The sequence below is a fragment of the Mizuhopecten yessoensis genome, unplaced genomic scaffold (genome assembly GCF_002113885.1).
Source record: "Mizuhopecten yessoensis strain PY_sf001 unplaced genomic scaffold, ASM211388v2 scaffold8537, whole genome shotgun sequence".
Lineage (NCBI taxonomy): Eukaryota > Metazoa > Mollusca > Bivalvia > Pectinida > Pectinidae > Mizuhopecten > Mizuhopecten yessoensis.
Genome location: NW_018407597.1, coordinates 1,005,762 through 1,028,258, shown reverse-complemented (window position 1 = coordinate 1,028,258; position 22,497 = coordinate 1,005,762). Strand labels below are relative to the sequence as shown.

Sequence of the window (22,497 nt, the reverse complement as noted above, 5' to 3'; positions counted from 1 at the left end):
ACTTGATTTATTAATGCAGTATTTGAAAAAAAAAAGATGAAAACAAATGCTTCGCCGTGATGTCCCTTTAAGAATCTGATGTATAAAATAAAAAGTACAGCAGTTTATTTGCTGCTAATGCAACATCTTTTAATTGATTATGAATGTATATATAAGCAAAATAGATAACGGAGCTTGAACTTTCCATGTGTATATTATGTCATGTATGTTTCATTTATCTACGTAAAGTGTGTTGTTTCTGAGGCTGGTTGATGTATACATAGTTGTGCAGACTTAATATTTAGGTAAGCTAGCTGTGTTCGATATTGCTATAGGATTAATGCAAACTAACAACATCTCATTTCTAAGTACTGGGAAATGTAAAGTTATATTAAAATTATAGAGTGATACAGTGCTTTTAGCAAATTGTGATATCGAGTGGTTTCATCTTTGTGTGAGCAAGTCTTAAACTATTTTTTGCAGTGATGCCCTTTAATCATAGTGAAAACTAAAGTCCCGATTTGGTATTATACAATGAAATTCAGATAGCAGGAGGTTTTTCTATAAAAAATGGTATCAATCAAAACTTATATTAATAAGTTAATTGATGAGATGATGATGATGATGATGATGATGATGATGATGATGATGATGATGATGATGATGATGATGATGATGATGAATTCAAAAAGTGTTTTTTTTATGTTTCTGAAGTAACAAGATCAAAAATCAGCATATAAGTGTACATATATATTCAGAGGTGTTAAGCCAATTCGCCCCAGTGTGATTATGTTAACTTATATTTGTATAGTTATGTATGTATACTAACGTGTATGTATATAGTCACTTTGTAAAGTTCCTCAGACTTAGCATCACTTCATATCAAAGTGTTGATACAGACTCAGTACATGTGTATCATATACTGCCGGTATAATTCTTACTTTATGTACAGCTGTATTTGTTAATATTACTACCACAGTTCACTATTCTACACATGCACATCGGACCTTTAATTGATTGATAGTTAAGAGTAGTGATACAACTATACAGCAATGTGTTACGATGAACCTGCAATAATTATTTTTATTTTACCAGGACGGTATTTCCAATGAGAATATGATTTACGACAAAGGTAATATTCAGTTCAACCTTCGCTGCTTATAAGAAACATTTGAATGTATTTAAGTATGTACAAAGTATATGCACAAATGAGATAATAGCGTTTAAATTGCTCCTATGCTGTATAATCCTTCTTGTGTGTAATTTAATGTTTGAGTATCTGTACCTTATGTGTAAAGGTTGCAAACTAATTATATTTTATTCTAATTGTACATATGTGATCTATGTTTCTACTAAAATATCAAAAAACATACTTTATTTCAAATAGGCGATACAGAATTTCACCTTTATTTGGAGCTCATAAGAATAAGATTAAGATTAGATTTTGTTGGAGTTTTGTTGTCCTTATTGTGGAATAAGGAATACGTTAAGCTTCACGTACCTTCCTTATATTTGAATAACATTGCACAAAAACACCAATGCTAATATGTAATTTGAATGTCGTTGATATATGTTCTTTACATGTAGTAATTTGAATAAAAACAGTCAGGAAAAACGACATTTGGACATTGAAATAACAAAACAACTCATATCCATTATGATACCATTTTATTATTAATAAATGACGATTTCGGAAAATTTTCATGATTTCGGAGGATCCTTGTTATTATAAGATACGACCTTTTAACCGGATACATTTGTTCATACATGCGCAGTTCTAGTAAAAATGGCCTCCCGCAACTGTAAGTACAAGTCTCAGTTAACAACGTTGCGTTTCATAAGTTTATCGTCGTTTTAAAGCAATACATGCATCGTCTAGATTCATTCTTTAGAGAACTGTGTCGGTCAATTTCGGTGATGTTTGATTATACTGAAATCTCGATTACAGCATGTAAATATCAAATTAACGAACACATCATATTCAACATTTTATGATTTCCTAGAGGCTATATATATATCTATACATATCGTTCTTTCTACGGAGCTTCTACGCAGAGTAATTAACCATGATTGTAAACTAATGTATAACTAAGATTGATTATTAATTCATAGAATTTTGCAAAGAGATAGCTATCTTCATAAAATCACCGTCGTTCGAAAACATTCTATTATTTGATTACATCACCTCTACTATCACGTGATCAATCCGGAAATGACATCAATATCATAGCTGCCTTTTAACTGGTTAACATTTACATAGTATTTAGCGTTTCAATCTCGTTTAAGAAATGTTTATATTACAGCCTGTAGTTTGCTTAATTACGGAGCAGATTCACATTTATAATAGTGATTCATACTTACGTTTAACTGATTGAGCTTATATCGACATACACATGATAGTATGTTCGCCGGTTGATAAACTTGTCGATATAAAATTCCATTGTAATATATCCATTACAAGAATTGACTTATGTATCAGCGTCTGATGATCACGGGAAAACTCAAAAATTCAGAAGAGCCATGGAATAAAAATAGCGAAAACTGCCTATTTCATAAAACTTGTTGTAGAACTAGACATTTTAACAACTATATAGCTCATGATCGGATCTGTAAACTAAAAAAACAGTTATTGAATGGTAAACACTGTAAATGTTTAAGATCTTCGGAGTCTCAATGAGATATACTTAAACGCGCTAACCTAAACAGTACGATATGGACTATGACTACAGTGGTCGACGTTATAGCATAGAGTGGATGCATATCTCTAACTTCTGTTTGTCTTAATAGCAACGAGGAATAACCATGCGATTGGTCAAGGGTTTCTTAAGTTAAACATTTATTACGAACACGTGTTAGCTGTGTTGCATATATTCCATTTTTTTTTGTCATGGAAAATAACCAATCCTTCACCTTGCTAAATATAGCCATAAGTACTGTGACGTTTGCATGAGTTGTTTTCCAACACACATGTACATCCCCGTGGCGTTTTAGTGTCTTATCAATACCCGAAGTCGGCTTAACCTTGTAGCTAAAATTCGTTCCGGCACGGCTTACATGAAATTAGAATTAAAATAAAAAAAGATTTGTTGTAGGCAGAAGTTTTAAATGCATATCCTTATATAGGGTTACAATATACTCATTTCCCTATTTCACTGTTTTCCACATGTTTTTGAATATATTAGACATAAGTTTTCATTCTTATGACTCATGTTGTTTATAACATGTTTTCTTTATTTAGATTTCTTCATCAACGTTTTGATTTTTAGAGGATGTAATCGTTAATATAGTCGGTTTACTTATGTTCAAAGGTTCGATTGCAATAATGGAATTGAATATATTGGTTATTCTTATCTTTTAAAATGTGAAGCAGTACTATATTTTAACATGTGAATCGGTAATGTCTCTGTACACGTTCAGAAGTACTATCTTTATACACCTGTAGTATCTATTAACATCTGCAGTAGTACTATCTTTTGACATATGAAGGAGTATTTTGTTTTAACACGTAATGTTGTAATATCCATTTACACGTGAAACTGTAATATCTCTTTACATCTGAATTAGTACTATCTATGATCACAACTTTACATGTAACGTGATATTCCAGCTCCAAGTGTAAAGATATAATACAGCTTCACATGTTAAGATATATTACAGATTCATGTGTAAAAAGATAGTTCTGCTTTACACGTAAAGAGATATTACAGATTCAATTGTAAAGGGCTAGTAGTGCTTCACATGTAAGAGATGATACAGATTAAAGTGTGTACGCGAGTATTAGTAATATCTTTTTACAGTGTTTTGTCTTTTCACATGTAAAGCAGTATTATCTTTTTGTTTACACGTGAAGCTGTCATATCTCTTTACGCGTAAAAAAGAACTTTTTGTTTTACACATAAAGCAGTACAATGCTTTGGGTGTAAACATGGAGCTGTAATATTTCTTTTTAATTAAAGTGGTACTATCTCTTGGCACGTGAATCAGCTCTATTTTTAACACTTGAATCAATACTATTTTTTTTTACATGTGAATCAGTACTATATTTTTGTACACGTGGAGATATATTTTGAATTAATGCATGAAGCAGTACTCATGTTTTTAACGTAAATCAGTACTTTCTTGCTACAGGTGAAGCATTACTATCTTATAAACGTGAAGCGGTAATTTCTTTTTAATCCGTAAAGCAGTATTTTATTTTTGCAGGTGAATCAATAATATTTATTTACACACGAAGCTGTATTATCTCTTTACCGGTGAAGAAGTGCCATTTTAGAGTTTACTTAATAATAGAAGCTTAAAAGCACGTACTCCTTGGTTAAATCTTCCTCATTGATTTATGTGGCATTTATTGTTAATTGTAAGGCCTATTGGAAATGATAATTCCATAAATTACGCAATCAACTTGCTACTTACATTTACCATTTTAGATTTATTATCACCTAAAAAGAAATTGGAAAATGTTTGTTAAATGTACAGAACAGTCATCATCGAAGGAAGACCAGTAAAAGCCAACGTTAAATTGATGACGTCATGATAGGTGGGTCATCATTGCTAATGTAAATGTCATGTCAATTTGGTCATGCTCAGACAGTTGCAATGCCAAAAAAAGGTGAAGTTGTTCAATATCCTAAATTCTCGATACTCTATCTGCAAAAATAAATATATGATGTTAACGTTAAGTAATGACGTCATACTGTAAACGTGTTTATTTGAGCGCACCCAAATTTACGCTCACTCAAATTTTAGGGCTCTCAAATTTTAGCGCAGTAACATTTAAACATATTGGCGAATTGTAACAGATTGGCGAATTGATATGAATTAACCTACTTTGAAAGAAAATGCAAAAGAAAACAATATATGGGAAATTCAATCGTCGCTTTCATATTTAGGGCGATATTTGGAGCGCGAAAGGCGCTCAATAAGATATATCGCTAAAATTTGAACGTTTACAGTAATACGATTAAGCCAAGATTAATGCTTCAAATAAAATAATTGGATAGAAAACGAACATAATGATTCCAAACTAATTAACTAGAAAATACTGTGGTATGATTTTTTTTATCTGTTAGTGCCAACTTATGTCGTATGCGGAATGTCGATCAATAGAGGCAGATATGACAGGTTATTTGACATTATTAATAACGTTAAACAATCAATGTCTTTGTCAACACAATTGATAAGTACGAAGCAATGTCTGTTCTTTGGATGTAGTTCTCATAATGTTATTTCATGTTTAAATTATGTGTAATTTTATATCAGTGTCACGCAATTTAAGGACAAAAATACCCAATGGAAAAGTACAGGAAACCAAGCACAGTGGATTTTTTTTTTGATCGTTTGCCAAACCCAAACCGCGTTGGCCTTAATTACAATGTAAACTTATCTTTCGGTAGATTTTTAAAGCGATCAACGAACAACGTGAAGATAATTAGATAAGTTTTCTTTTATTTTGTCATTCTTTAGTCTAAAGCATAATAACTGTTGGCTTTTAAACTAAACATGTAACTATTGATATTGAAAATTGTCCAAAGTACGTCGCATTTAGCTATAAATATATATATATGTAATATATATTTGAAAGCCATTTGATTGATAAAGAATAAACAGTCATATAGCTCCTGTTCAGTATACACTTTGATATTTTGTATTTTGAATTAGTCGGTATCTTCCAGGTCATTCTTTTCTAAAATATTTTATATATATAGTTAAAAAATTCTGAATAATAACGAGGAATCATTATATACTGTGCTTTATTATCAAAACGATAATACTTGCGTGCTTGCGTGACAAAAAGATATATCATGTTTTGTCTGAATTCTTCTTAGTATAAAACATGACAGGGTTGTTTATTCCTTAACAATAACATGCAATTGTAAAGGAATATATGAGATTATAAGTTATGATTAACGTATGTCACAAAGATTATTGGATCTAGGCGAGGTCTCATGTGGAAGAAGTATATTCAAAAACAAATACAAAGAAAAGACCCAAACACACAGAATGGACGTTACGTCTGAGCTTCATTTACATACATCAAAACGATAGTACTCGCGTGTTTGTGTGACAAAAAGAGATATATTGTTTTTTTCCGGAATTCTTCTTAGTATAAAACATGACAGGGTTGTGTATCCCTTAACAATAGCATGCGATTGTAATGGAATATGTTAGATTATAGGTTATAATTAACGCATGTCACAACGATTATACAAAAACAAATACAAAGAAAAGACCCAAACACACAGAACGAACGTTACCTCTGAGCTTTATATACTTAATTTGTTTTTCTGAACAGGTAATATCAACCTTTTATCCAAAAACATCGACTGCTCGCTTGTGTGTTGTTTTTTTTATCTTTGTTATAGAATATAGATTATGGCTAGTACTGAATTTAACACAAGCGTCATTGTCGGTATTATCTCTGTCGTGAAGGTGCGGTTTCTAATCTCAAAATGGGATATACAAAAATTACATGAATTAATAATAGCAACCCTACTTCGACAAAACTTACTGTATTTATTAAAAACTGTGTGAATTATAATTCATCAGCTAATATTTTATATATTCTCGGTCAGCTAGCTGGATTGCTACTAACACATAATGTGATTTAACATACCGAAAGGTTTATATTTTATAAGGTACCGTTATTTTATGTGTTTTGCCCTAAAGAATGTTTCTCCGCGGACTAAATATCGCGTTTAAAAAACATTTCGCGTCACTATTTCCATATTTGTGATTACCAGGAACTTAACTGATTTGGAATAGGACCAAGAAATGTTTAAAGTCTGTTGTTGAAACTTGCGATGGAGGTCGGCCTCAGTGTATATGTATACTTAAACACACGTCATAGGCATACCGAAACACAATTGCGACCTCTTTCAGATGATTTTTTATGTTAACTGTCTACAAGCTTTCCGTTTACTCTCATCGTTAAAAAATAGATGGATAGGAAAGAGGATAAACGATAATCAGAATATTGATAATGTCGAGCAAAGCTGTTTAAGATATAACATATAGTTTTACAAAATTATCGTAACAATGCAACAACTTATACAAACAGGTATTTCCATTCTTAACGTGTATAACAATCCCTAATATAAGTATATGAAATTTTGAAAGATGACAATACGTCTCCAAACAATTAATTTGTAGCAGATATATCACTGCTATCATATTGCATTTTCATGTTCCTGTTTTTAGTTGTTTTGAAGCAGATACGACAGAATGTTATTGACAGCACTATTGCATGTCGTAATTCCTTTGTTGTAGTATCTATAGGTATTACGAATAATAGATATACACAAACATTCCATATGTATCACAGATGTATATCATAACGCCACTAACAAAAAGAAAGATTAACTTAAACGCATCAAGATACGAACGTCCTTTACAGTTATCGTAATGGTATTATAAAGCTGGATTGTTCTGTAGCGTGTGGTATAATACGACTTTTTCACATCATTATTGTCACGCAACTTGTGGTTGTTAGTGTAACATAATAACAAGGAATGTGTAAAGGAACACACCATCGATTAACATGGCAAACAGAAGGACATTTTTTATTGTTGCGAAATATAGCCATTTTTGTCCATATATGACTCATCCTTGGTAGGAAATATTTAATAAACTTAAAATCCATATCTGAAGTGTTCTGTAGTAAACAGAATATGGGGAAATGTGTCTATTAAGTCCTTTATGTCATTATCATACCTTTCTTGACTTTGGAATGTAGGAGGTATAATTTCGCTCGCCATTTTAAGGAATTTTAGGAACTTGATATTTTTCTTCATCGTGACATTTTTTTCTTTAAACTGTACATCCATCATCAAAAACTTAGTTTTCCTGATAATAAAATGTATTTTTATGTTGTTATGTATGTTGCATTTCCCACTAATTAAAAGTCTTAAACAAAGTCCTTTATCTTGTTGTATTGGGTTAAATACCAGGTGTTAGAAACACCACACACAAGGGTCTATTGTTGAACAAAGCAGAAAAAACTAACGGCGCCAAATAGTCAAATTGATTTTACCTGACCATAATGTATCCAAATTGTCGAAAGTCCCTGCGCATCTCTTCCGTAACTGTTAAGTCATCAACCTCATATCTGTATTCTGCATGTATAAAACATTGGTTAAGTTAAGTTAATTCAATGTTGAATGATGCTCCGAATATCACAGATATCTATTTTTTTTTTTATCTCCTTTCACATATAAGAAATGCTGTGTAGTTGTTGGGTTGCTTACATTATGGCTATCTAATATTTGGAATGGGTTTATACATCTTCTATCGTACTTTAACCAAAGCAAACTTATTATGAAGACTTCAATGATGGCGTCGTCATGATAACATACACTATATAAAGAACTTGCCTTAACCATGATTTTTGTCTTATATGTAAACAATTTATACGAATCTCGAATCCGATATGTAGTTCTCGTTTCATGCAAAACTCGCCAAATATCGTTTTTTGGTGTTAGTGCTCGAAGCTCTTTTCGGTATAAAAACATTCCCTAGCTTAGAAATACCTGCAACGCCTACAACTTCACCATCAGAAATTCTTTTAAAAATGTTCCAATGTTGCAGTAGCCAACATGATATGAGTACCTGGATTCCATTGTATAGACATATACATGAATGCGAATTGTACAAATAGTATTACATATGAGACACAGTGCTATTTTGACAGGTAGTTCATATGTAAAACTTTTCCCTGTTGGTACGTACCAGCAGATGTTGTCATTGTGGAAGTCAGGATATCAATGAGTCTGCAAGAAAGAATTCGAAACTTTGAATTTAGCGCATAATAAGATAATGGATTATCCATATAATGACGTACTGTGACGGAAACGCAATACTGCTTGCCCTACGATCTGAAAAAAGGCTGCTGTAGACTCTCGGGGAAGACACTGGTACTTTCAGTGATGTTAAATGTTTACAACAAACATGACTCGTTTCTTGCTAGATCTTATCTGGAAATGTGTAATGGTCAAAACTAAAGTACTTATGTCTATACTGATTTATCGGCACCACAATTCAGTACCAACCCCAAGAATTGTTCAGGTTACATCCAGAAAGTTCATGTCTTGAGATTGATTCATCGATACAATAAAACAACGTAGTCATGAATTTACTTGCACCCTATTACAATATTTGGCTCTTGATTAACATGCATGTAGGGAGTATATACTTCATGACTTCATGTTTTGCATGAATATTTTAAGGGCACGACATGGCAGTACTTTCCTAATGGCTTAATCAATGGCACTATTAGGCAGTACTTGGGTCGAGTCTAATTTGTTACCATCCTCATCCAGTACTTAAACGGTATTTAAATTAGGATAATGCAAGACAATTATCAGATCATTTGTCAATTAAGGGTGCCGCGAGACAGTACAAAATGAAGGTTGAATATATTTGTATTTATGCAATGCATAAAGTAATTTATATTATCTGGTTAGTATATGATGTTTTTATTTGTTATATTTTGTTGGTTCCGGATGGAGGATAACTTTCCGTTTTTTAAACTAGTCCATCCCTATCGAAGTAGTCACGTGATGTCTTGGTGTACTTAAGCCACGTGACCTGTGCAGAATTTTTTCCATGCTGACATTTTGAAAAATCTCCTTAAAAAATAGGTTACCCTCCACCTCCCCTAATTCTTATCCACCTTTATGTACTAATGTGTAAAAATGTAATTGTTGCACATCTTTTTTTAAATTTATTTTTTCATTTGTTTAATTACAAATGGCGTTTATTTTGAAGCGAGCCCCATATTTTTTGGTTCTTCGTACACCTTATTATAAAAATCAACACAAAGATGTATACATATGTTCGATTTCTGGCATTTAGAATAAATGCTCATTTTCGACAATTTAAGTGTTTGTTATTTTATCGACATAAAAACATAGCAGAGTATAACCTGTGCGTGCTGTTGGGTTTAGTGCAGACTAAACACGATAATATAATTGTATAAAGGGTACTGCAATAAAGTACTCAGATCTTATTTGAATTAAGAGTACTGCAAGACATTAACCAGATCATTTCCAGATTAACTGCATCACATGAGTTCTTGAATCATATCCGAGTTAATTCATCAAAAAGCGATACGTGGACAAAATATCTGAATTAAGGGCACTACAAGATAGGATGTTGAAATGGCGCTACAAAGCACTACTTGCTCCGAAACTGTATATACGCCTTATTCAGTACCTGTCGCATGACTCATTAACGTAAACCATAAGACAGTACTTTGTTCAGGAATTATTTAAGAGGTAGTTCATGACAATAACTTATTGTAGACTGACTTACCCACGTGAACTGTAACGGCGGGACATATTTGACCTTTTTTGTTTCAACCAGAATTGTTTATTAGATATTTGTTTGTTACATATCTCCAGGCCTTGTGCAATGAATAAACACATTTTAAGGGTAATTTAAGGCTAGCGCATTATGATTTGTTTGCTTACAAAGCTGTGTCATTCAAATAGATCATAAATACCATACAAAAACAGTTCAATACTTATATTAACGTTTTCTCTGCCTCTTATGTTCTTTTTTAACTTATAATTTATATTTAAAATTTTAAAATGCCCGCCTTATCGACAGTCCACACAATTTCGTTCAATAGTTTGAACAGCGTGTTTATCGCGTGCTGATTGGCAAACAAAGTAGTACTTTGAAATTTTAACAAACACTTCAATGTTATTCCACAATTCAGTATCAATACAATTGCGTATGATTTGTCTATAGGGTGATTTAAGTTTATCAATAGAACTCTGAGCTGAAAGTTAGATTTGAAATTGTTTCGATTTTTCCCCGGAACAAATTTCGCGCATGGACAAATACAGTGAACACCGTAAATCCGACCTTGCCCTCCACGAGGGAGTTATTTTTGGAAGTTAATTCGAACTTTTCTCTTTGCTCATTTTGTGAAGAATCCAGGCGTGAATTTATTTGTTGATTGTATGGGAACCTGACAACAGTCGGTAGATTCTATAACAGCCTCGTTATTTGACATGTCGTCAGAAACTGAGGAACCGTGGATGCGAGACGCGTGAAACTGATAGCGTTTGAAGTGAGTGATCTTGCGACGGAGCACAGGTTCGTTACAAATGTCTGAAATGTTTATGTGTGCTGTGACTCATATCAGTAGGTCTGTAACATATGTGTCAGTAGGTCTATAGAATATGTGTATTTCAGACATTTGTAACGAACCCCTGTTGATCAGTGCAGTGTAACAGACGATATTTCTGATAAATTGCATGAGCGTTAAAATTGTTTCCATTGCCGGCATTGGTGATTTCAACCGATGTGCATTTTGTACGATATTGCAGACCTTGGTCTTGTTTTTGTTGTAATAAAAGTATTTTTTATTTTATTTTTTATTTTGCACATAAATTTACAATGACATTGTCAAATCTCACAATAGCGATATTTCAGCAGCAGCCATGTTTATTTACATTGGATATTGTAGTTCCGGTCAGTGTTGTATTAATACGCTAAGAAGTATGTCTCGTGCTGCATGGTAATTAAAGTCCCATCAACGACACAGCTTTCAAAGAGGCTATATAGTGACAATGCCATGCAAATGTAAATATTATAGTTTCATTTCTTGGAATCGACTCAAACCATTTCAACCTTCACAACCATACCATCCTTCAGCTACATGTTTCTCCTGATTTTTGTGAATATTCATCTGCATAAGAAATTTTAGATTTGACATATTTTCGTTTTGTATACTTTTATTAATTCATTAAGATGAAACCAAGCGCATTGTTAACTATACTACTTGTATGCTATTAATTGTTTTCGCATTATAGTGATGTTCAGTTTAAACGATGACTACCAATATTCAGTATTTGACTGTATTCGGTTTCTATTTATCTCCAACACACAGTTAAATGCAACCACGAAAAGCAACTGATCATTACAGTACGAACAGAGGCTATAACTATAATACATATATCACCTGTACACACATGAGCTCAATGTTAAAGTACTATTACACAAATCGACATTTTGACCCTGTAGAGTACGTGTTGACAGTCCCGAGCATTACATATAAACAATGCATGCTCTATGGACTCACACTATCATGTAGACAATGCACACCCGGGGTGTATTACAGAACATGATATGCATTTTAAATGCTTCATTAAACAAGAAAGACATTATACTTCTAAAAATAAGATTTGCAAACGTCCAATTGAATTTAACCGTACAAATATTACATATTAACAGTGACTATATACCTTACTACCAGGTAAATATACACACATGTATACACAGATGTATCGAGTTCTTGTCCTCTTTACAAAGGACATAAAATAAACATACCTGGTGCACCGGCATTAAAACATCAAAATGTACATACATCGAGATCAGCGTTCAGACTTTAGTCTACACTATACCATATTGAAGTCAGTGTATCTATACTTTAAGTACATACTGTCTCCCCTTATCTTGACAAACATTGCATTATCTATCTACAGATATCACCGGGTTCAAATTTATGTAATGATGTGAGGTGGATATATATATATATATATATAGCGCTTTTAGGTCATCCCCCGGTAGTTTAGCTTTCAAGATGGTGGTAAAATGAGGCCATGTCTGTTAATTTACAAGCTGGTGACGACCAGACTCCTTCCCTTTTTGATTTCTGTGACTCTTGAGTTTATGATGGCGGCGTCCAGTAATTATCATCTTGATTTCAAATGTTCAGGAAGTCAAAAAGGGGAAGGCTCTGGGTGCCGCTAGCTGGAAAGATCCAAAATCCTATAATATCATAAATGACGTCATTAAACCTCATTTCATGATATACTGACAAGCAAAAGAAACGCCATCTCCAATTATCAGTCATATTTTTTATATTTCATTCAAAAATCCGTTAAATACATTATGGACATTTAAGGGTGGTTTAGTTTCTTTTACGTTCTAGTGTATATAAAATGTGTAGCATGTTTGAAAAGCCGTTAAAACGTTGCTTCTTTTGACAAATCATGCTAAAGATTTCTAAAACACATGACGAAGGTGAGAATATGCTGAGTATTGACTCTTTTGAAGCTATAGTGAAAAAACCCTCTCCCAAGGGGAAAATTACGATGGCCGATATGGGCCGGCAGAAACGTATCATGACTTCACATAAATCTGCCCGGCAGTTTGCTCAGATACAAATATGTCCTGCAGAAATGTATCATGACTTCAAATAAATCTGCCCGGCAGTTTTCTCAGAGAACAATATGTCCGGCAGAAATGTATCATGACTTCATACAAATCTGCCCGGCAGTTTTCTCAGAGAAAATATGTCCGGCAGAAATGTATCATGACTTCATATAAATCTGCCCGGCAGTTTTCTCATAGAAAAATAAGTCCAGAATAAACAGTTTTCAGAGCTCAGTACGGGTTAAGGGTTAAAGTATAGATAATAAAGTATAATTGCATATTGTATTAAGGGTAACATTGTAATAATGGGAATATTTCTCACATTGTCAAAGCAATTGGAGAAATAAAATGATTTTAAAACAATGCTTATGCAAATCATTAAGAAAAAATTCAGTATCATCCACTAGCGGTAACTTAATCTGATTCCCTCTGTCTTCATAATCAGTTATCAGAATGAATGCCCTTCAAAGTGAACATATCACTATTACTCGGAGACATTAGGATGTGCTTATTTAGATACATTATGTACGATTATCAGATTATTTTCGTCATTTTAATAGGATAAGTAACGGACGCAGGCACTGACTGCCTCTATAACCATATCTTATATTGTTACATATAAATAATATGATTTGTCACTTCCAGATATCTGTCTGTAACTAACCACACGATTGTACATGTACTTTTACTCTAGGTTTTGCCAATGTTTACCTTATTTGATTTCGAAGTCTCTTATAGTTGTTGAATTTATGACATATTCGGGCAGACCATATTAAAAATCAACATTTCTGCAACTAAACGAGTTATTTTCTTATATCTAATTTTCATGATTAATTAATCATAAATCATACTACAGGTAAAAGACACATTAAGTACATCAAACAAAAATGAATATCAATGATATGCACATGTTACCGATGATAATAATGCGTAAATGATGCATGCTAAGGAGTTGAAACACGGTTGTAGTTATATTGCTAAGGTTTTGTTCCACATGTGTGTTATAATGGTGTCCGCTGTCATTTACTCAGATCGCGTAAAGGTAAAAGTCATTAATTTTGGGATTATGTTTCGTCTTCTGTTTAGTTTCCTGGGATATTACTCCCGTGCTAACCCCTGGTAGATATATGGCAAAGTACCTTTCTGTCTGACATTTTTTTTTTTATTTATATAGAGTCATGATACTTTTTTGCCGGACATATTTTTTCTCTTTGAAAACTGCCGGGCATAATTATAATAAGTCATGATACGTTTCTGCCGGCCCATATCGGCGATCATAGTAAAGTGGTAACACGGTGGCTATGAAATTGGCCAACAAAAGGATAGGCCGTACATGACGCATATCCATTTTTTTGGCAATGCAATCTTCCTGCAAATTTTGTTAGTGCGGAGTCAGTGACTTTTGAGACACGCGACACCCGACGTTGCACGTAAAAGACGATTACAATAAGTCACATCAGTTTTAAAGTAATAATAACTATGTTTTGCATGTATATTCCTTCTAAATAAAGTCTTGAATTTAGCATCGTCTTATTATCTATATGAATGTGCTTTATTGGCGCTTTATACGAGTAAATGGCTAATACTAATACCGTGTTTGATATAATATTTATATCTTCATTCTATTTAATTTGGTTACTTTGAATGACAATTGATCTATTAACTGGCTGTCTGTGTAATTGGTCGGATTATGGGAATTGGGAGTACTAGTTACAATAGATAAATCAATAAATCAATATTATCCGGATACACAACCTTTTGTTTTCTAAAATCAAGAGTTTCGTTAAAATACCAGGCCAATAAATGCAGTATCATGCCCAGGGGAGGAATATGAATAATAGGATTGTATCACGTTGTTTACATGTCCATATGCTTTCATCGACTTTTACCACATGTGTCTTAAAAAATCTTAACACGTTTTTAAATTGTACGGTAACGACAGATATTTTAATGTAATGATAGAAATTCTGGAGCCGTCAATACTGTTCTGATTATGTGAGTGAATAAGTTATGATTCTGTCTGTGATACTTATTCTCAGGATATGCAAATTGTTTGCAACAACCCGTCTGCTTAATAACAGAAACAGAATTGGTGCTTACTTAATGTAAAGTCGGCTGGTGGATCCAAAATGCTGCCGTCTCCTTGAGAGCCACAATGATCTCGTTTTGGTAGTGGTACTCTTCATAATATACACACCTATCTTATTTTCAACCTCTACATTTTTTATTGTTTTGGGCCTTAGCATCACTGATAAATCCTTGAAGAGCAGAATAACAGTATTGTGTATTAAAATCATTTTGGCATACTCAATCTACTACCAAGTTATATAGGTGTAATCACATGTGTGTATCATGCTAAGATGGTTTTTCCGGACCTTTTCTGCACCATTCAAATACAAGCATATTCAAAATAATATTTACGTAAATACGAAACACTGTTGCGTGTATTATATTGATGTTTCAGCGCATGCGTGTTTTACTGTGCATTCGTTCGACTATTCAATTGGAGCTGGCCATTTTCTTTGAGAACATATATCAAATGAAACAAAAGTAAGTATTTCGCACACAATATCAACATACATTAGTTACGTTAAAGCATAAATGATAATTAATGTCATCGATAAGTGAACATTACACTTACAAATTCTTCAAAGACAACGTACCGTTTGTTTTTAGCGGAGAAACGTACAGCAGGCAATACAATCAGAAATATGCAAAGGCATAACAAATGTTCGGATTCATTCACGATTCGTGACATGTAATAGGCATCATGTTTTAAATGGTTATATACATTTTTAATAGCGACGATAATTTCATTTTAAAGGGAAAAGTTGGGGATACTCTATAAGGAAGTTGACTTGAGAATGGTTTCTTACCGGAAATAGAATGTATGCTTGCGCCAGGTGACCTTATGAACCGAACCGCTATCAATTAAAAATCTCCCTGTCAGAATAAAGTCATTATAAAGTAATTGATTGTGAGTAAAACAAAATATACTAATAGAGCTGCTAATGACATTTAAAAAAAAAGTAATAGTGCTTACATGCTAGACAGTTTATCACATATAATTGTCAAGGATTATGTAGCTGACAAAATGAGAAGCCACCGCAAATCCTGTAAACAAAATGTGATAATCTATAAATATCAATAGACATTTATAAAATATCACAAGAATAAAGGTTCGAATAATCCCTCCAAAACGTTTATGTTTAACGTATAGCTGAATTCAATTCTGTCTTATTTTAAACCCAGATGACAAAGAAGAAAATATTACTATTCCAAGATATTGAGTTATGATATCCCGAGGAATCTCTTAAAATATCCATCGATCTCAAGCAACATTTCGTTTTTATCTCCCTCGAGGAAAATGTTTATATTTTTACAGCGGAAACATATCATAGATCTGTTATCTTTTACATTTTGTATGCAGCTCTTGGTTTCCAGTTAATTTTGATAAAAAAGTCAATATTGCTTTTAGGCAGCTTTAAAAAAAAGTAGGATTAAGATCTTATTATAAAAAGAGTTTTAAATACTACAGCAGTGTTAATTAAACCTACAAACACGAGAATTAAATAAGACTTAATGTTTGCCAAAAGAGCAAATAATTGTATTACTTGTCAAATATCTATATCAGTTATATGCGATATCATTGTTAGCTTAAACAGATTCTACTAAAGCATTACAAATGAGAAATATGAAAAATACGAAAAAATATGTACTGTTGATAACAGTTAACATCACCAATTACATACATCTAAAATGTATGTAGATATAAAGCATCCTTGAAAAAAATGTGAAGTCAGTTTCTCGACATCACTGGGAACAGTGTGATATCGCCGTTGGATTAGACGAATTTAAAAAAGGAACGAAAAATGTAAATATTGTAATAGCAATATATAGACGAAACATGCGACTCAGAGCTGCCGATGCAAAGAACCGCAACGAACGATCTATTATTATATGAATGATTTTGATATATCAAAGTTAACGACGGCTTGGTTAGTCATCATTTATAAACCACCACAACGTAGAATTGATCAACGGTATACGTCCAATACATCTACAGAATACTCCACAGTATCAATAGAATATACACGACACAGTTATAACATTCGCGATAGTAACGCAGTCAAATTACATTGCAGAATATGTTGTAAACGCACGTTATATACCAATGATCTTTTTTCTGTCGATTACAAAACGTACCCTCCAATACGTGGTCTTGGCAGCATGTCAAAAGTATCGCCGTCCAATGGCAAGGCAATACGATTTTACAGTCAATATATGTATAACAGTCACACTTCAATGATATCTTACCTGTGGGAACATGTTTTCATTGGCACGCTACTTGTTTTTAATAGTTTGTGTTTGATATGACTCCTTTTAGTAGTAACGGTAAAGAGTACTACAGCATCAGTTATATTCGCGAAGATGAGTTCCGTTCGGAGGTTATGTTTACACACTTTGGTTCGAGTTTGTTTGTTATTTTGTTACATTACAACCATTTATTTTTAAGCTGAAGTGCATCACGCGCGTGAATGAATAAAACATTATAAAAATCTTACAGTATTCAAAAAATTACTTATGTTGTAATAATTGCAGAAACAAATTTAGGAAAAGGCATTTACAGTGAATATTATCAATTTTCATAAAATCATTCTTAATGAAGGATTGCTCTTTCCTTAGCGTTAAAAGCAAAATTATAATAATAGTTTTAGGGCAGAAAAACAAGCAATTCGACTCCAAGAAAAGTCATGGTTTTACTGATTTAACTCAAAAGAGTGAATAGCAGATCAGCTAATTAAGCAATGATTAGTTTAGCACATGTACGTTGTAATAGTCCTATATCGCACATTGTCACTGATGAAAAAATGCTATAAAGCCAGATAGGGTTACAAAAATGTGTGTTATAGGACCATAACTATATTTGCAAAACAAAACAAATCATTATTCATATTTACATTTTGATAGGGTAGCTATGCTTTATTTTAAAATTTCGAACAGTACTTTGAACAGCATATTAAGTCTTGACAACAAAACAATTGATGACATTACAATAGAGATTGATGACGTTACTATAGAGATTGATGACGTTACTACAGAGATTAATGACGTTACTATAGAGATTGATGACGTTACTATAGAGATTGATGACGTAACTATAGAGATTGATGACGTTACTATAGAAAATGTTGTTTTAGTCTCACAGCAACATAAGTCTTCGCAATGCATTGCAATGAACGGATGCAGAGCAAGTGTAAATATGTTTTATTAGATACACAGAGGATTTTCAAATCATTCATTTCCCTCCAGTAATTTTAGGACAAGCATCCCTTTTTTCTAACGATTGTGTTAAGATGCAAGGTCTTCTTTATATTCTGCAAGACAATATGCACGTGTTGTAACTTACGACACTTTTGTTCAGACGAACAATGAAAACAGTAAGTTATGTCAGCAAGTGTGATGAAATTCTCGATTATTATTGTTTTACACCAGTACTCAGACTCGTTTTAAAAGTCCTCTTGTTTAAAAATTCTGAATAACTAACCCCAGTTGAAGTGTTTGGTAACTCAATATTACTCGGCGACAACTATGATGACAATTATTCATTTTGTTTCTTTTTAGCATGGATACCAACAATGACAGAATCATACTTAATATTATAATGATCTACGTAAGTAAATTTTACAGTTCTTTACCCTTTCGATATTGCGACTATTAACTATGGTACAGTGAATGTAATCTTTACTTATTTAGGCAAAGGTTTCTTATATTACGTCCTCAGTGATTATGAATTTAAAATAAAGTGCATTGATTTCCGCATAAGGAAATGTACATGATAAAAAATACCTATTAAAAAAACACCTGAAAATACTTCTGGCAATGGTTTACTCTGATAACATGTGCGATGTGCAATGCATAGTTTTATTTTTGTACTAATGTAAGGGTTGAAAATGGTTGAATACTTTTGGTTTGATCGGAGTAAAGTTCTCATTACAATCGCTTGTAGAGTCAACAGGGACAACTATAAAGGAACATAATATTTTTCTCTGTGACGTAGAAAGAGAAATACTAACTCGAAGTAAAGATTTTTTTTATGTTTAGCACAAGTCTTTCTTGGAGGATGAAATCTTTTGCCGACGGTTGAGATTTCTCTGTCTTCATCATATAGGAACTAATTATTACTATTTCTCAAAACAAAGGCCAACACAAAGAGTTTCTTATCAATTCCCTAGTTTAACGTTCACCTCATTATAGGTTTATCAGGTTGATTCCCTGATGACCTTTTAAAGAGGTGAGAGTACTAAGGATCTATTTGTGCTAGTTCTATTTCATTTAACCGTGACAAGGACTTTGGATGTTTTGTATTTGTAAATTAACACATATATTTGTTTTAATGTTTTCCCTGTTCTAACAGATGTATTGTTTAGCCGAGGTATGTGTTCTGGAGCTACTCAATTATGCAGAAGACCAAAATCAATGTGCACTAGAGTTGGACCTTGTCGCCATGAACACAGTTCTTATGAACACGATAGGGATCCATCAAATAGGAAACCCAATGACCATGTATCACAACCACTGGACCCGGGATGCTTCCTACGACCAGGTAAGATTACGCTATTAAGCATCTTACAACTTTTGTTATTGTGCACATGGGCCGGACAATTGTGATAAATGTGGGTCCCTTACACGTCTATGACCGTTTAAAAAGTAATCAATATATGTACATGATATGCGCGTGAACTTATTTAATGCAAACCGCTCCGTCCTCTGTATATTATACATCTTCTATGGACATATATTGAGTTGAATAAGTAGCTATTTGAACCCAGATAAGTGATAAATATCAATTATCGGGTCAATATAACCACATTTTCACCGATATAAATGTTCTTCATAGTTATATCAAATGTTAAATAACCATCCAAAACGATAGAACGAATGGAAAATGTCAGGAATAAAATACTGCTTTAATCAAAGAGCATTGTGGCGTAACAATTGAATAACGTCTTCAGCTGAATATTGACTTGCTTTTTCTAAAAGTAGTAAGACAAAGACAGTATCACAAATCACCGACCTCCATGGGGTTTTGATCCAGCTAATGAGGATGTAGGAACAATGTGCGACATCTGATATTTTCATATAAATATCTATATCCCAAACAATATTTTTCACAAAGATATATAACCAGATGTAATCAATATCTATTCTCATTGAAATGTCTTTGAAAATTGTTTAGTGTTTACCTAAATGCTTATATTGTATCGTGAAACATAAAAACAATATGTGAATATACATTCAAGTCCGCTGAATTCGTTGTGTGGGATCAATATCAGCTCACATCTGCGTATCTGTCATAACATTTCATTAGTCACGCAGTGTATAATTATATACAATCATGAGGTATGGGGAATGAGGCAGAGTTAATTTATGTACTTTCTGTCTACCGTGATCAAGTTATTATAATAAGAGTATATTTCAGTTCCATCTAATGCAGATATGTTTAACATATGGTTAACAGATAAATAGTTACATTTATATACAATCAATTTAATCTGTGATTTTCCTGTTTCATACTTTTCCTTATATGTTCATATTTTATTATCACCTTTAGTCTCACAGAAGTAGCGCTAACGTGCGTTATGATAAGATGAGTTATGTCCCTTTGTTATTTGCAGGACGACATTGTTCACAGAGCTGCGAGAACCCGGCTCTACATCGCCCAGGAATATATCCGACAGCTGGTATCCAACGGAGAGCCGATTAGTACCATACCTGAGAGAATACGCGCTTTATTTAAAGGAAGCAAGCCATGTGTGATGCCAGGGACCCGACATATTTACATGAGAAGATTCGGTTCAACCTTAAAATGGTAGAAGTTATATATCGGAGTGGATTGTCTTTATAGAGCTTTATATGTCACTTTAAGAAGTAGAATTGATTTATATTGTTGTGCATAATCAAGAAAGGAATTTTTTGACTTAGATAGTTTTTAAAAGGAAAAGAACTCAAAATGTGAAAGTATATGTGTGTTTCTATTTATGGTATACGTGTACGTTAAAGGCAAGCCAGCTGACTATACACTTCTTTACTTAAATATAAATCTTACATGTACAGCATCATCTTTATACCAGGTACTGATAATTGTGAGAGATTAGAGTATCTTGTATACTGAAGCTGCCTAAAAACAAAGAACTGAACATGATACAGAAGCATGCATCTCCGAGGGGATGGAGCTATAATTATTTGTGTATATTTTTATTTTTTTTAAATATATGTCTACCATATTTATTTCATAGTATGCTTGGAGTAATATTGAGATGTAGCTGATATATGGAGATAAAGAACGGTTGTAGATCATTCTGCGTTTGCGTTTCCGTGTAATTGCATTGATATATAATTGATGTGTTCTGATAGAAAAGATCTTTTCGGTAAACATCTAGAATAATCAGGAGTTGGATTGTATGTAGAGTGAGTGAGAATTTTGAAAATGATCGTTAACTAAATGAAGGTACTGAAATCTAGTCGTTGTGTTGACAGAGAAGATGCTTTACTCCCATCTAAGACTGTCCTTTTGGAGTAGAAATCTAGAGAAATTGTTTTTGTGTTACATGTAACATAACATAAGAAAATACCTAGATCCACTTGTGTTCAACTTAGAGTGTACTATTCATTATCATTTTGGCTATTTGATGTATTTAAGGACATAAACGAGGAGGGCAATATGTTTAATTAAAATGTTTATTATTTTATTGGTGTGTTTGCCGTGTTTTTTTTCCATTTCTAATTTTATTTCTCCTAGTTTAAGGGAAATCCGCGTACTTACACACTTATTTGTTTTACAGAAAACAATTAATTGTAAAATATCTTTATACTAAAAAAATATAACTGAATCAATAAATAAATGTCACCGTTTTTTTTTAAATATTCCTGCGTTTCGGAGTAATAAAAGGAAATATCTGTCTTGTGGGAACGTATAGGTCAGGGGTGGAATTACGGGTGGACTCAGGAAGATCTGGTCAGCCAATCAGAGTGTTGGAACCTGCATTATCGTGGGGTGCGATTCTACGCGGATAGGTGCGCCAATTTTCTAGCGTGCCGGTCGCAGTAACAAGTTATATTTTTTATCAAAGGAATAGTTTCCCCGGGTTTTATATTTTTCGATTAGGTTTAGATCAGTTTTTGTTGTGTTCCCGTACGGCAGTGGAGAAGCAGTACAGTTTTATGTAGAATCCCAGAGTTTTTGAAGCCTATGCATTCATGTCTGGTGCGCTTCCTGTAGTCCCAGCAGGGTTTCAGGTTGGGTGGCTCGTTTATTTTCTTTTCAGAGAACTTTTTCGATATACGGATAGG

At 33.0% G+C, this 22,497-nt stretch overlaps 2 protein-coding genes across 4 annotated transcripts in view; one reads left to right on the top strand and one right to left on the bottom strand.

The window, feature by feature from the left end:
* LOC110456118 (probable phytanoyl-CoA dioxygenase) overlaps positions 1-17,382 on the bottom strand; it is a 28,342-nt gene extending 10,960 nt beyond the window's left edge. Inside the window, exons 1-3 of one of the 3 annotated variants that reach the window (XM_021506673.1) lie at positions 17,350-17,382; positions 8,704-8,744; positions 8,009-8,090 (exon numbers count right to left, since the gene is read on the bottom strand). In XM_021506673.1, the coding sequence (XP_021362348.1) occupies positions 8,009-8,090; positions 8,704-8,744; positions 17,350-17,375 (149 nt within the window). In that variant the 5' untranslated portion in view covers positions 17,376-17,382. Of the gene's footprint in view, positions 1-8,008; positions 8,091-8,703; positions 8,745-12,315; positions 12,406-17,349 lie in introns of those variants that run through there. The other 2 variants (XM_021506675.1, XM_021506674.1) reach the window with 2 other exon arrangements.
* Positions 1,735-21,860, top strand: LOC110456119. The gene is made up of 5 exons (XM_021506676.1): positions 1,735-1,781; positions 15,608-15,693; positions 18,769-18,817; positions 19,562-19,750; positions 20,823-21,860. Exons 2-5 carry the CDS (start codon positions 15,611-15,613, stop codon positions 21,018-21,020), a joined length of 519 nt encoding a protein of 172 aa, XP_021362351.1. The 5' UTR covers positions 1,735-1,781; positions 15,608-15,610; the 3' UTR covers positions 21,021-21,860.
* Positions 21,861-22,497: the final 637 nt, after the last annotated feature.